The 17,107-nt window shown below is 33.0% G+C and overlaps 1 protein-coding gene across 1 annotated transcript; it reads right to left on the bottom strand.

Moving 5' to 3' along the window:
• Positions 1–205: 205 nt before the first annotated feature.
• On the bottom strand, positions 206–2,363 carry LOC149553740 (geraniol 8-hydroxylase-like). Its single transcript, XM_089789100.1, has 2 exons — positions 1,443–2,363; positions 206–952 (listed from the first exon to the last, which is right to left on the bottom strand). Exons 1-2 carry the CDS (start codon positions 2,328–2,330, stop codon positions 320–322), a joined length of 1,521 nt encoding a protein of 506 aa, XP_089645226.1. The 5' UTR covers positions 2,331–2,363; the 3' UTR covers positions 206–319.
• Positions 2,364–17,107: the final 14,744 nt, after the last annotated feature.

The raw sequence follows: 17,107 nt of genomic DNA, 5'->3' as shown, positions 1-17,107 counted from the left end.
ACTTGCTAAGAAGTTGCTAAGTTTTCTTACAATCAAATGGCGATTATGATAATATGTACATCTCATATTCTACAATCAAACATCATAGTGTCCATGTAAAATACCAATGATAAATTCTATTGAGAACATTAAAAAAAATCATGAATACGTATGGCATCAATAGGAAAGAAACTCAAATGCACGATGTATAGACATGCATTACACATTTTCATAATATTTGTATTTCATGATTCATTGTACCTCTAAAGTCATAAAATTACAACAAACTTGGTTAAAAAAAGTTAGCAAGTAATATGTTTAGAACCTCTAACATATATTTTTAATACAGATGATGTGGTAATCTTGGTGTCGGAATTGCATGCAATTCTATAGCCTTCTTTAATACTATTCCTAAGGTGTCACTCATGTCTATTTTCTCATAATCCATTCCTTTCGGAAGGGTCCAATTAAATGAATGGATTAAGGAAGCTATGGCAAAATGAATCATTTGATGAGCCAAAGGAAGTCCTAAGCATATTCTTCTTCCAGCACCAAATGGTATTAGCTCAAAATCTTGTCCCTTATATGTCATCTTACTATTGTCACTATTAAGAAACCTCTCTGGCATAAATTTCAAAGGTTCCTTCCAAATTTTAGGATCTCTTCCAATTGCCCACACATTCACAATCACCATGGTGTGCTTGGGTATCATATACCCTGCCACCTCACATGAGTTATATGCTCTATGAGGCACTGCCAGAGGAAGTGGCGGGTGCAATCGAAAAACTTCTTTCACTACAGCATGGAGATAAGGTAGACGATCTATATAAGATTCTTCCACCTTTCGATCAAGACCAATTATCTCTTCTAATTCTCTTTGTACCTGTTTCATTAGATGTGGATTGGCAATAAGTTCTACCATAGCCCATTCTATTGTTGTCGTAGTAGTGTCACTGCCAGCAGTCAATAGTTCCTACAAAATCATAGAGAAAAAGAGGGTCATCAATATCATAAATCCATGTTTTGAAAATGAAAACATTTAAGTTGAAATAGCTATTGAATAGTGATCAATTCATATTGTTAAACAAAATGTCATTTTTCTTCATTTTGAAAAATAGAAGACTCATATTATTTAACCACATAAAAATCTTAGTTATCTTCGACTGTAAACATCACACACTAATAACTCATTTCTAGACTAAACGTATCAACTAATAAAAGTTAACTTACTTTTTTTAACATTATTTTTTCCTTAATATATGATGTTTAAGCTTTTAAACATAACATACTAAGACTTGATTTCTAAACGTAAAATGTTAAATAATCAAGATTGAGAATAGTGGCGACTGGATCAGAAACTTCATGCTATAAAAACTTACAGAAACTTCATGTAATGAAAAGCTATAGAAACTTACATAATCTAAATGAAAGTCATTCAAAATGAAATTTTTAATGTCACTAACCAAAATTAGAGCCCTGATATTCTTCAGTGTCAATTCATGGGGAGCACAGTCGAGCAGAATATCCAGAAAGTCCTTTTCTTTGTGAAGATCAACGCCGTTCCTCCTCTCTGCCAGCCGATCTTGTATGAATCCGTCCAAGTAGTCATGTAGCCGCTTATGAATCACGGCTGAATCACGGCGCAGCCCCTGAAGATCCAGGGATCTCAGAAACGGATAAAAATCTGCCAAGTTTGGTTTTCCGGCCAAATTCATGGCATCCCTAAAAGTGTTCCCCAATTCCACAGACTCCGAACTGTTGGGATCGACCGAGTTCTTGCTGAAGATGACGTTGCTCATGAGATTCAGACCCTCGTGATACACAAGCTGTTCAACCTTCAAACTCTTTCCCCTCTTCTCAAACACCATTCTCAACGTCTCGGAGATCTGATCTCTTCTCAGGTATTGCAGGGCTTGGAGTCTGGTGGGAGTGAAGAGTTGTGTGGTAGCAATTCGCCTCATTTTTCGCCAGTAATCTCCATACTGAGCAAACACGATGGATGATTCGTGGTGGGAAAGAGCCGTTGCTGCTTCCATCAGCGTCCGCCCTGCAAAATTCTGGTCGTGGGTTTTGAAGACCTCCTTTGCCATTTCAGAGGAGGAAACCACAACAGCAGTTTTCATGCCGAGGGAGAGAGTCATGAGAGGGCCGTATTTCTGAGAAAGAGCCCACATTGATTCGTGGGGTTTTTCCCCCAGCTGCAGAAGGTTTCCCACGATGGGCCATCCAGGAGGTCCAGGGGGCAGATTTGCTCTGCTCTTCTTCATTCTCTTCCGCATGAAATCTAACAAGAAATAGGCCGTCACACTGGTTAGTAGAGCAGAAAGCCAAAACAGCCATTGTTTTTCCATTGAATGGATTTCTGATCCCAATGATTTCGTTTCTTTAAGATGGATTTGTATAAAATGTTAGTATCTTTTATCCAAAGATACCAAGCACAGCGCTCATGGAAGATGACAAAAAACGTCCGCATCTTTGGCGAGAAACGTGGGCCGGCTTAAACAATACATTCGAAGCATTGAGTTTTAAATGTGCCGTTCAGTGGGGATCAGGTTTAACCAGCTGATTATTTGCAGGATAGATGGATAAATGATTTTTTAACTGTATGTTAGAGTTTGCAGGTTAGATAGATAGATGGGTTTGTAACGTTCCAGAAACTAAATATACCTTATAAAATAGAGGTAGAAAGCATATAAATTTTTTGTGAAAATTAACGCTGCAGTCACGGATTATTAATTTCCTATCGTAAACGATTATTAAATTGCTTAAAACAAATTCAGAGCTAATATCAAAAATAACACAATTGCAACTTCACCAATAAAATACGAAAAGAAATTCACAACCCAAAGAACACAATATTTTTGGACAAATTGTCTTTGGAAAAACTCCTAAAGCCCCGTTTGGTTGGGGAAGATGATTTTTTGACATAACTAGGTTATCTTATAACCAGGTTTTCGAAAACCTGGTTTTGTGGTTTGGAAAGCCAATGGTCCGTTTGGTTGACACGGAAGATGAATATACTGTGGACCCCACAATATTATTAAAAAAACTGTCATAAAATTCAAAACCTGGTTTTAATTTCGAATTCCACCTTTTTGTTGGAAGAAACTTCTTCCAATTTTTGACCAAAATTGGAAGATGAAATTGAAAACCAGGTTATAATTTTAACCAACCAAACACCAAAGTTTTTTTGCAAAACCTGGTTTTGCCTCTGATAACCCGGTTTTGGCCCTCATCTTCCAGAAACCAAACGGGGCCTAAGGGAAAACTAGTTCTGCAGATGGAAAATATATGAACTTTAATAAATCAAGAGATAAAAATTTCCTTGCCTCTCATTCGCAGAATTTAGAAAACGTCCTAATTTTTTCGGCTGATATTCCCCACTACTATCCCCAATGCTATCACTACGCCCTTGCTAACATTGCAAGATTGTTTGCTATCACTACAAACTCATTTACTAACACTACAAATGCTTCTACAATTTCTTGTTCTCTTTTGTTCACCAAATGTCTCCCTTGACCCCCCTTTTATACTACCTAACCAAGAGGTTTCTAGTTGCTTCTTGATCAAGACAACCTAACTAAGAAGTTTCTAGTTGCTTCTTGAAGGAGTCAATTAATTAACACATATTTGCTGATTAATCACATATGGACGAACAGTTGTCCAAGCTACCTAAAACTAACACTATTTGGTAGAATGGCTTCAAGAAATATGATGGAACATGCTGACCATAGTATATAGTTAAATAGATTTATTGAGGCTTTGACATAAAATGCAATTGATATGTTCAAATTTGGACTCATTCCTAACCTTATTCAAATGGGAGTAGGTCATGGATGACCGTCAAAAGCATAAAGGATGGAAATTTTTTGTTAGAGGTGGTTGCACCTATACTAGAACATTTATGCAAAATATAGTCACACATTCTTAATAATTTTGATATCATAGTATATTTTAGATACATTCTAGCATACAAATTAGTGAAGAATATTTAAAGGAGTATTTGTTCAAGTTGAAACAAGTTTAATTATTATTTTGTGGATGTATATAATGTATGCAAAACTTGTGATGATATTTACTTATGATGACTTATGTCCAAGCTAATGTTTTTTTTTTAAAACAAGGCTAGAGATACTCATATCTATATTAGTTTGCTATTAATATTCCTTGTATCATTCCTCATGATCTTCATTTAACAACTCTCTATTAATAGAATAAGTTTTCCTTTAATTACAATTTCATTACCTCTTATCTCTTATTATTTTTAGACATCCTTCATTCTACACATGCTTCTCATACCACTACTACACGTGCTTCTAAACCCTTAATGCACAAGTCAAATAGTTTGGTCAAGTCGAGAATAGAATTGCAATTCTATCTCTATTATTGCTAATCTTTTAAATATGAAATCGCTCCACACTTATTGCCCATTGACTTTATTATAGCTATTTTTGAGTAATATTGTGGCAGTTATTGACACATGAACCATTAACTATTATACATAGATGATTAACTATTGATATATGTATAATTATTAAAATAAATAATTGCTTAAAAAAGATCTATAAGCATAAAATTTACAATTTGATAATTGCATTTGAAAGTCAAATCATCCATTGACTAGACATCATATCTGCTTTGATCTGTCAAAAAATGTCATTTTCCCTCATAGCAATTGTATATATGAATCTTTTTCCGTAAATGATTTCGTAGATACCAAGCACATTAGTCATGAAATGTAACAATATTGTTCTCCCTAGCAAGCGAAGTGCTTATTCAGTTATGGTCATTTTCATTTTGCATGTATTATAATGAATATAAAACTAGCAATAGCATATGCATTTGAACTATCACTGATACTTGCACCCAAAGGAGGTGCAAGGGGTACGTCAATAGGTTTTTTATTTGAAAGTATAAAGGAAATTCATAAAAATAACATTATATGAATATGTTGAACTGTAGAAGTGAGTCATGTACACAGTAGTAACCTTTAAGGAAGAACTCAAAATCTACTACTAAAATATAATTTATGTATGACATCTGAAGTGGAATATTGGTTTGAAATGTAGGAGAAGACCAAAAAATAGCTATATGTGTAAATATAATTGTTATTTGAATTCTCTTCGTGGCCAACTAGTGTCAACTTGTAGAAGAAGAAAATTTTGATTAATTGATAAGCAAAACAAGATTTGATTAAATGGCAGAATTTTTTTGAATTGTTGAAATTAAATAGTCATTGAATACATAAATTCACATACCTGGGTTTTGTGTGTTAACAACTAAACGTTTTGCGCACCTTCTTCATACTCAACAAGTGTAAGCCTATAGAATAGAGTAATCAATTACTTATGAAGTCAAGAAAAATTGTAATAAATGAGGAAAGGAAGAAAATTGTAATGTAGTACTTTAAATTTTGCGTACAACAAGCTTCACAAACCTAAGTTGTATGCAAGATCAAGTACAAGCGAGCTTCTTCATTGTTCCTGATAATGTTGCATTGATTCTTTTGCATTTTGTAAAAATGGTTGAAAGAGAAGGCAAACTCTATATGAAATCCTTGGAGGTTTTTGGAGGGTTTTGACTTTAGACATTGTTGTGAAGGTGAAGCCTTGTCTTTTAGCTCCCCCTATATCAATTGTAATTGTACCTAGGGTCATACTTTATGATTTGTGTATAATGATAGTTCAAATTGTGACTAATGGTATTCTGCACGATTGTCTCATGCTATAGCCTATATTGGAATAGTTTTGGGGTTCCTTGGATCCCAGTGTGAACCAATGTGACTTTGACTTCTACTATATGAAGGAAACAATTCTTTACTACAAAGTCGTGTTCTCCGAAATTCCTCACTACTTAGAATAAATTCCTCATTACTTCAAATATGTCCATGAACTTTCTTCACATCTTATCCATGTAGTTCTTGCAAAAGAAAATGTCAGAGGAGATCTCCTTTTTATCATTTCTGTCATTTGTGAACAGAGTATGTATTGATTAGTCTATGACCTCGAATCCCAATTATAGAGATATCGTAAAGAATGCATATAAATTAAAAACTAATAAAGATAGTGTTTTTCCAAATCAATTTAGAGGCAGAATAATCGTGCAAATTTTGGGTTTTGCAACAACTACAACACACTCCTGTTATGATCTGCACAATTAGGAATGCAGTTTCCTCTGTTATCAAATTTAAGTTCAGTAGCACAATTGGGGCTGACTATAACAGAAAATATTCATATATATATCAGAAATGATCTTTTGGACTCACCACAACTTTGTAGGTGAAGATGTTAATTTAGAGATTTAGATCTGGAACCCTACTATTATCCAGTTAGAAATTTTACTGCTGAGAAATAGGCTTTCCTAGTCCAATTTCTAGTAATTCGCATCAATATCATCTGATTTTAGGGTTTTACTGTGTACGTAAAATAGTCCATAGGCATTCTTAGAGTGTGCTAACGAGGATCATGGTTATGCCTTGGAACTATAAATATGATGAGCTACATTGTAAGACTGGTTGTGGTATGCGATGTTTTATGTTTTGAAGGTACCGTTGGTTCAAGTGTGCCATCGATATTTGATGTTGTAATAGTCATGCTTATTATTACAATGATGGACTTTTGAAGTTGCACTTCACAATTCTTCAGCTATAAGAGTCTCCCTATTTGTTGTTTTAAATTGAAGAAAGAGTACATAGTTGATTAATTTTGCATGCTAATCCACAAGATGGTGGAAAATAAATATAGATCAAACATTATTTACATTGATTGCATGTAAAGGGAAAATAAAACCATTGCTCAATAACAAGACTAGAAGTGGATTTAACATCTAATGTACAGAGCTCTTCTGTATGTAGTTTGTGTGGGTAGACGATATATCTTCTTCAAGATGCTCGTAGCCCCTGAGAGGTTTGGAAAATAAAATAGTTTATAATAGTCTAGAGGTCATTTAAATTGTGGGCAAGTGGAGAGTAGGATTCCTTTGACTCTACAACACATACTAATTGCTATCTCGTGCCTTTTATCTGCTATTGTGGAGTGTACTAAGGCTTGCAAAGGCATGATGGAAATAAAATGGAGGTCAAAGAAGCATTTGACATGCCAACGAGCAAGGAAAACTGACATACACGAGTCAATTAAGGGTGTCATGTGCCAAAACCAATAAGGTAAAATGAATATGTTCCTTACTTTATTTATATACTAGCACTTGCACTTTTTATGGTGCAAGGGGTTATGCCAATAGTCTTATGTACTTTTGAGTATTTGCTTGAGTATGTCCTTTATGTAATGTGTTTGATTCAGTTGTGTTATTTTGATTTCTTGTCAGATTCAAAATACAAATGCTTTGTCTAAATAACTATCTGATATAGGTGGTCTTCTTTTTGTTTGTGTATAATTGTATATGGATTGCTTTTCATTTTTGAGTATCTTTCAAAAGTGAGAGCAGGTTAGATACGAAGACCTTTTTTTTTTAAAATTCTAGATATAGCTATAAAAATCAGTCCTTATCTTCCAATTCCACCGACTCATCTTGATTCCATGGTGGTCCATTGTAGTTTTCAAAACGTATAACAACATACATGGACATGTTTGGTGGTTTGGTACCCGTTATATAGACAATATATGTGATTTCACCAATCACTCCATTGACAAGTTTTGCTTCCATCCAAAAAAAATTTCTAAGCATTACATATCTTTTTAATATAAATATCAACTCGTTTCCCCTTCCTTGTGTCTATCTTATCTTACCCCTCTCATTACCATTCACCTTTCATTATTGATATTTCATTTTCTCTATTTTTCTTTTATCTTCTCTATGTATATATCTATAATATACTATTTATAACCTTACATATCTCTATTGAATTATATCTCTTCATTTGCCCACTCTCCTATCTCCTCTTCCTATCATATTAATACAACTTTCTCTTTCCAAGAGGCTTTATATCTGCATGTGACCTTGTTTTCTTTCTTGGGTAAACATGTACACTCAGTGTATTTTGTGTGTCTCTAAAATTGGTTTACCAATTTTTCATAATCATGAGAAATAATTGTAGCAAAGATCTCAATTATATTCAGAGGGCAAGGATCATCTAAGGGAGAATGATATACTATATTATTGTAAAGGCATGCATTTTGTAGATTCTAGGTAGTAAAACACATATCAAAAAAATTCTAGCTACTCCATGCTAAACTCAGGATCCACTCCCCCATAATGAATGCCTAAAGACTCTAGAAGACTCCTTAGAACGTTAATAATCCAATGAGTGATAATAATAATAGTATGACTAATGAAAATGTGTATGAAAGTGAACCTTGGGAACTCTTAGGTAATTCAAACAATAAAATAGTCAAATTTATATACAAGGTGTCCAATATATTTTTTGTATTTAATTTTTTCTATCTTTTTAATTTTAATGTATAGAGAAAATATCCAAATAAATATTGGAAGAAGTATGCAAAAGATAAAGCTTCAAAAGGTAATATTTAAAAAAATGTTCTTAACATAATAGATAATTTATAAAAAATATTAAATTAAAAAATATATATCTCAACCAATTAATTTTAACACAAAAAAAAAAATCACCTAAATTTTAATCATAAATCTTAATATTAAAAAAATCAATTTCAATTTTAAAACTTCTAAATATAATAACAAAATATATTTAAATAAAATAACATTAAAATAATTTCATATTAATTCAAATGAAATAATATGAAATAATCTTTAAAATATACTATAGGCAAGAGCCTACAACATAACAGTAAATTGTGAGTCTCTTATCAAAGAGGTCTTAGGTTCAAATCTACTCATGGTAAATGTAATCATGTAAGGAAAAGAACTCACAAATGTCACCTAGAATTCAAATTAGTGAATAATTATATATTTAATATTACAGTCTCAATGGTATGTTGAATACGGTTTATATTGTTGGCTTCTATTCATTCTTTTATTTCTTGACAACTTGGTAATGGATGACTATCACTCAATATTTAATGTGCATTTAATTATTCCTTCTCTTCATTATAATTATCTATGCCTCAAACTATTGTTTCCTATACAAAATGGATAGGTAATGGATGACTATCTTTGAATATTTAATGTGCATTTAGTTATTCCTTCTCTTCATTATAATTATCTATGCCTCAAACTATTATTTCCTATACAAAATGGATAGCCTAGATATTAGAAATCAACAACTTAAAATTGTTATCTCATCATCTATATCTTTTTATCTCCATCTTTCTCTATATTTATGTATCTCTTTGTTTTTACATCCACATCTCTCTCTAATTTGCACCCCCTCCCTATGTACCTCCATATCCTTTCCTTGTATCTTTCTTGAAGTTTCAACTCTCACAATCTATATTTTATTTTCTCAATTTCTATTTGATATTCTATATGTAACTATCTATATACTATTTATCACCTCAAATATCTTTATTATATCTCTTCATCTCCCCACCCCACTCTCACCTCTTCATTTACATCTGTGTGTGTGTGTGTGTGTGTGTGTGTGTGTGTGTGTGTGTGTGTGTGTGTTTTTCATCTTCAATTTTTAATCAGTGCAAAAAATTTCACCTCTCTATCTCTCTTTATATTAGTCATCTTATTCACTCTTTTTGGCCTCTCTCCCCTTATCCTCCCATATATCCATGTCCACCCAATATATAGTACTTCTATAAAATAAAATAAAAAAACACTTACAAATCTGCTCTAGTTATCAAATGTATCAACATTTAATTTGTCAAAATACTTCATCTTATTCTCTTAAGATTTCTACATATATAATTTTAATTTATCCCATTCATAAATATTAAAATATAATGTAGTTCTTAATTAGAATTTTTTATATAAAAGTTAAGATCAAAGTTAAATCTAACATTGTTGTTAATAGGTACCATTAAATTTGAATACTCTCAATGTAATGCTTTATATTAGATAGCTTTGAATTAGGACTTATGGGTTTTGAATTAAGCACGTCACCACTCTAGAAATATAAACTCTCCCCATCTACTTCTCTAAACTAAACTTTATATCTCTCTTATTCACATACATGGACAATCCTTTCTCTATCTATATTTTATCTCACTCTCTTTACTGTTTTCTCCTGTGTATCTATATCCGATTTATTTATTTTTCTTTGATACTCCATGTATGTGCTATGTCTACCTATATATCTATGTATCTACTATCCATATATCATGTCAAATATCTTTATCATTCTCTCTCTTTATCTCCCTCCTCTTCTCTTCCTATTGCTCTCCCTCCACCTCCCCTCCTCTTTGTCCCTCCCTTTATAACTATCCTCCACCTTGATATTCAATCCTAATCCATGTATCTATACACTGACTCTCCTATCTATTTTTAGCTCACTAAATTTGTTCACCTCTCTACCCCTCTTTTTTCTTTATAATATTCAACTTACTCACTCCCTCCCCCCTTCTCCACCCCACTCACTCTCTCCTTATCTCTTATTATTATTATATATCCCTCTAACTATTATTTCTAATACAAAATGAACAACCTAGCTATTGTTTCTATCTTGTCATCTCTATCATTTCCTCTCCATATTCCTCTATATTTTGTATATTTCTCTATTTTTATGTCCATATCTCTCTCTCTAATTTGCACATTCTCCTTATCTACCTTCAAAGCATTTCTTTTATATATTTCATGTACACACACACACACACACACACACACACACACACACACACACACACACACACACTTCTTTCTCCATTACTACCTTTACCTTATCTTACCCTTCCTTTACCATTCACCTCTCACTATCTCTATTCTATTTGCACTGTGTGTGTGCGCGCGCGCGCGCGCGTGCGTGCATGCGTGTGTGCGTGTGCATGTGCGTGTGCGTGTGCATGTGCATGTGCGTGTGCGTGTGCGTGTGCGTATGCATGTGCGTGTGCGTGTGCGTGTGCGTGTGTGCATGCGCACATGCTCTCTAGCACCCCAAATATGTTTATTCTACTCCCCACTCTCCACCCACTTCTTCTTGATCTTTCCTTTCATATTAATCTCCCTCATACATGCACACCCTCTCTTTCTATTTTTCCCTACCTATTTTTTTATCAATATTTTTTTTTTTTAGCTTTCTATATTATCACTATAATTATATTGAAATTACAACAAAAGTATCAAAAAAAAAAAATTCAATCAGTATATATGAAAATTTTTAAACTAATTATTTTAAGATAATTGTTTATATTAAAAATGTCAATAGGTACATTCAAATTTTTTAGTTATTGCCATTGGCAGGTTACTATAGCATTCAGTGAATGCTATTTTTATTTTTCTTCAACCAATCAATATATAGAATTTTCATCATTGTTGGTACTTTTATAATGTTCCTAATTTTAATATCTTTAGTAAAATTTGTTAAAATTTATTTATTTGTCTTCTTATTGGCCAATACAATAAATAGTCATGGGTGGAACAATACGTAATATTTACTTATCTCAATGAAATATTTTTTCCTCAACTTTAGGCTTTTCTATAAACTTCTAAAAGAATCTAACATTGGTTGGTGGGTGTATAAATAATATTCTCAGGAAGACCTATTATTTTAATATTTAATATCATAGAATTAATATTTAAACTATAACAAAAAAAATCTTAATATATCTCATCTATAATTTCCTTATATTAATAAAACTAGATCATTTTTTTAATCAATTATTTGTTCCTTCTTCAAAAAAATTTTCTATTAGAAATAAGAGTTTTAGAAAATACAAAGCAACCAAAGTATAACCATGAAAGTCAATAAGGAGGCCAAGCCTCAATAAGGAAGAATAGAATCAGTTGTACAACATAACAAAAAGAGAAGAAGGACTATCTACCTAAGAACATCATAGTAATTGACCATCCAAGTAGTCCAACCTAAGGGACCCTCCATCCAAACGACGCTTTTACAATCATGAATCTGCATTAACCTGAATAAATCTTCTTTTGTAGCATTCACTTTCTTACTGATTTCTTTGTTCAGCATAATGCAAGCTAGCTAAAAAGCTTGCAGATCACCCAGGGTTCTATGCCATTGGTATCCATGCTTCAACTCATAGTGGAAAAAAGCAGCATGCCCATCATGAAGGAACCTTCTCATTTTGTCCCACTTGATCAACATAGTAGCCTGCACCTACAAAGAAATTTTAAAATAAGTGAGTTTTCAAATAAACTCATAAAGATCCCTCAGCTTACCTTGGTACCTTTCCTCATTCCTACACTTCCAGATCTGCCAAAGAATGTTAGACGGTAATATATTCCAAAATAAGTTGATATCTTTAGGAAGACCATTAATATGACTAGTGATAATACCAAGAATATTAACACCAATAGGATAAATAATGCCAAACATTCTCCATATTTCTTTAGCAAAGGTACAATCTAAAATAATATGTCTACCAGTTTTAGGAACTCTGCATAAATTACAAATATCAAAATTAGAGAAATCTCCCTTAATAGAAAGCTTGTCAAACATGACTAACCATCTGAAGCATCTAATTTTAGGCTCAACAGAATTCTTCCACAAGATATCAAAGTATTTTTTCCAAACATCAGCATCATAAGAAGAGTACCAAATAACATTGATATGATCAATAATATCCATATAACAATCAAGGATTCTGTATATATTCTTGGCCTTAAGAATATTCGTGACAACTCCACCAGGCTAGTTACAATTAAGGTGCCTTTGAGAATCAACATGGAATATAATGGGAAGACCATAAACAACTTGCATAATCATGTTATATGTTCTTTTATGGGAATCAGGGATATCATATTTATTTTAAGCTCATCCCAAGGAGTGATTTGATTCTACTCAAAGAGATCAATGAACTATTTAATACCTTTCTTAGCCCATAGTCTAGTAGAACACCCTTGGTTAAGAGCCAAAGGTTTACCATTTAGGTGAAGATTCCACCAAATGGATCTTTCACCATGGAGTTGATTATTACAATGAAAATCCTTGTTAATGATGAATCTCCTAACATGTTCCCAAGCCTTCCAAATAGATCTGAAAACTGCAAAACCTTGTACCATGACAGGAAAATTACTAATAATTAGGTCACAAAAGGGGAGATTAGTCCAAGATTTGGCTTTCTTAGGCACACCCGGGCTCTCAATGTTGTTTCTAACCAACGCTTTCCAAGGACAGTCCCCCTCCATGGATTGAAAAATCCATTTGGCAGATAGGGCAATACCCTGAATTTTTAAATCCTTCAGCCCAAGTCCCCCAAGGGCCTTTTTAGTGTGGTACCAAGCCCACTTAACAAAATGAATTTTATTATTACCCTTGCCATCAAACCAAAGAAATAGTCTGATGGACTTGTAAATTTCAGCAATTTGATAATTGTTAAAAAAACTAGGTAGAGGAATAGTAAATGGTGTAAGAGGACAACATCTTCTGGCAAACCTGAATTCTGCCTACTAGAGATAATGCCCTATTATGCCATTTTTTAAGCTTCTTATTAATCTTCTCTTTAACCCATGACCACATGTCTTTGAGGGTGGGTTCCACTGAGAAAGGGATACCAAGATATCTAGTGATCTTATTGGGACCTCCCCATTGAAAATTGTATTAAGCAAACCAATTTGGGGGCTGCACATCCCACCCCAAACAAACTAATTTGGCTTGAGATATTTTAGCCCCAGATATAGAACAAAAAAAATTGAGTTTATATTGCAAATCCTTAAAATTACTTTCTGAAAGCTCAAAGAACAATGCGGTATCATCTGCAAACTGGCAATTGATGAGCTCTTCATCATTAGGAAAATATATACCTCTAACATCACGAGATAAAGAATAATCTCTAAGAATATAGTAAAAAGCCTCTAAAGAAATCACAAAAAGAGATGGTGCCAGAGGCCACCCTTGTCTAATGGACCTCCCTAGAGAAAAAGGAGTGGAGAGAACATCGTTCACTTCAACCTGAGTAGAAGCATCACTAAGAAGCACCTGCACAATATTACAAAAAGAGGGAGGGAAACCGAAGGCCTCTAATATCATAAGAATAAATTTCCATTCAACTCTGTCATAAGCCTTCTCAAAATCCAAAAGAAGCATGGCTGATTTTTGGTGTGAGCATTTAGACCAGTCCATGGCTTCCCAACTAGTAATGAGATTCTCAAGAATATATCTACCCTTGATGAAACCAGCTTGGGTAGAGTTAACAAATTTAGGAAGAATATTGACTAACCTAAGAGCCATAATTTTAGCCAAAATATTATATGATACATTAAGAAGGGTAATCGGCCTCCAATTCCTAATGAGGGTCTTATCTCCATCCTTGGGGAGGAGCTTAATGATCCCTCTATTAACATCCTATTCTAGGGAGGCAATAGACAAAGCTTCAGAGTATAAGTCATGGAGATCCTCACATATCCAACTAATATTGGATTTATAGAACTCAACATGAAAACCATCAGGGCCTGGGGCCTTATCATTGCTAAGAGCCATGATAGCTCCCTCAATCTTCTCAATAGAGATATCTTTAGCAAGCACAACAATATCATCTGAGTCCAAATTTTTAGGAATAAGCATTTTGCATTTATTTCTTAAAGACTCAGCCTCAGAGGAGTCCTCAGAAGTAAAAAGAGTCTTGTAATAATCAGCAAACGCCTGAATAATAACCCCTAGGTTTAAAATGTCTTGATTATCAATCGAGAGTCTATCAATGGACTCTTTAATATGTTTATGCTTAAGAAGATTGAAGAAAAATTTTGAGCCCCTATCCCCATGTTGGAGCTAGTGAGCTCTAGATCTAATCTTGGCTCCACGAATCTCTCTTCACTTTGGAGTTTTCCCTCCCAATAGGCTTCCCTTCGAGTGTTCCTTGTGCTTTCATTTCCCCCTATAATTGGCCCCCTCTTTTCATCGTCTTGCCCCCTCCCCTTGGACCTTCTTCCTTTTGTCAAGGCAATTCCTTCTCCTTATGCATTTTATTTTGAGGTTTGTCTTCATTTTATTTTTTTTAGTCATAAATCTTTTTAGCCTTGTGGGTGTATCTTCTTCTTCTATTTTCATTATTATTTTTCTACTCATTTTATTGATTTTTTTTTTTGTATATATATATATATATATATATATATATATATATATATATATATATATATATGTATGTATGTATGTATGTATGTATGTATGTATGTATGTATGTATGTATGTATGTATATATGTATGTATATATATATATATATATATATATGTAGATATACATATATATATATGTATATATATATATGTAGATATATATATATATATGTAGATATATATATATATATATATATATATATATATATATATATGTATATATATATATATATATATACATATATATATATATGTAGATATATCTATATATATGTGTATATGTGTGTGTGTGTGTGTGTGTGTGTGTGTGTCTACATATATACATACATACATACATACACACATACATAAATATAATTTAGTTTTTTTGTTTATTTTGGTTGTCGATTTTATTTTTGATCTTCGCTCTAACCTTGTATTCTTCTTCCAAGGTTAGTTCCTCTAGTGTTTCTATTTCATTTCTTAGTTTTCTTATGTCTCTTGCTTGCTTGTTTTATGTGTTTATATTTTATTACTACTACTATTATTATTATTAGTACTATTATTATTGTCCCTTGTTCTTTATTATTATTATTATTTAGTTTTGTGTTTTTGTTGGTCTCCCTTCTTTTGAGGTTATTTTCACTTACTCCCCTCCTTTCCTATATATTTTCTTGCATCTCTTTTTGAGTTAGTTTTTTTTACTTGTTTTTATTCCTCCCTTTTTTAGTTGTGTTCATTCTTGTGTTTATCTTTTTAGTTCAATGGTTGAGCTTATTTTTATTTGGTTCTCTTTCTATTTAGTGGTCTTTCATTTCTTCTTTATTTGTTGTAATTATTTTTTTCTCTCTTTTTAATTTTAATTTTGATCTTTTCTCTTTTTCTCTTTCTCTTTCTCTTTAATTTGCTTTTGTTTTCCCTCTCTTGTGTTCCTCTTGCATGACCCCCCATTCACCCCCAACCCTCCCCCTTTGTGACCAACCGCTTCTCCCCTTTTTATAGCCCCATGGTCTGTAATCTTATCCTATTTTTCATGCTTACACTCTCATTCTAAGATGGTGTCATGTCCCCAATTTTTGGTGACAGTTCGATTTAATTAATTTAATTAATCTGGTTGTCCAAGGACGACTAATTAATTATTTTAATTAAATAAATAAAAATTAAAATATAACTTTATATTTAATATAGTGACTTGGATTATAAAAATATTTAATAAAGTCACTTGAGGGATAAGATCAAAAAGGTTCTAGAAGTCTCTGGAGAGGATGGAGGGAAAAGAATAAATAGGCACCCCGGGGCTCCATTCGAATCAGGCAGTTGTTTATTTCTCTCTTGTTATCAGATTGTGATTCAATCACATGTGCATTGTGGAACCTAGGGTTTTCGCAATTGTCACAGTTGGCCATTGAGAACGATAACTCTCAATTGGTACGCAATTTTGAGGATGTGAAATATCATCTGAATTATTGCAGATTGGAGGTGACATTCAGTCATTTCATCAGGACGATTATTCATGGCTTAAGGCCAAATTTGTGGAGGATCATTCTAAGAATTGATATTCGAAGATTCAAGCTATTGCAAGGGTTTAATTTAGAGGTGACTGCAAACAACGAATTAATTTCCAAAATCTGCGGGTGCTTTTCTTCATTGTTCGAAGATCATTAAATATTGCAGGAATTTGGAACTCTCGCAACCTCAATCGTATACTTGGATATATTAATGTAATCACAGGATTGAAGGTTCCTTTTGAAGACGAGCCTCAATCATTATATCAGAGACTTCCGCACTCAAACGATCAATCCATTTTTAATTACTGAAGATGCATTAATCTGGGACAAGTCCAAAGAAGTAGACACGGGTCGAAACATACTTAAAAATCCAACGCGAGCAGAGGTGACAGGTTGCGATTCTCTAAAACAAAGGTGGCAAACATTTCCCATGACCAAGCTGCAGGCGAAAACAATTTAATCGATTCAGGCACCGTGATAGAAGCCGTTATCAATTATATCATCGCACAGTGATTTGATTAACTTAGGGCAA

Source organism: Cupressus sempervirens, chromosome 6 (genome assembly GCF_028749045.1).
Source record: "Cupressus sempervirens isolate cs-2001-9-10 chromosome 6, ASM2874904v1, whole genome shotgun sequence".
NCBI lineage: Eukaryota > Viridiplantae > Streptophyta > Pinopsida > Cupressales > Cupressaceae > Cupressus > Cupressus sempervirens.
The sequence above is the reverse complement of the archived record's forward strand: the minus strand, read 5'-3'. Positions and strand labels throughout refer to the sequence as shown.

Excerpts from the sequence above, each read along its gene's own strand:
- LOC149553740 (XM_089789100.1), bottom strand. The coding sequence starts at position 2,330 with ATGGAAAAACAATGGCTGTTTTGGCTTTCTGCTCTACTAACCAGTGTG. Across the intron at positions 953-1,442 it reads ATATCAGGGCTCTAATTTTG|GAACTATTGACTGCTGGCAG; the intron begins GTTAGTGACATT and ends ATGATTTTGTAG.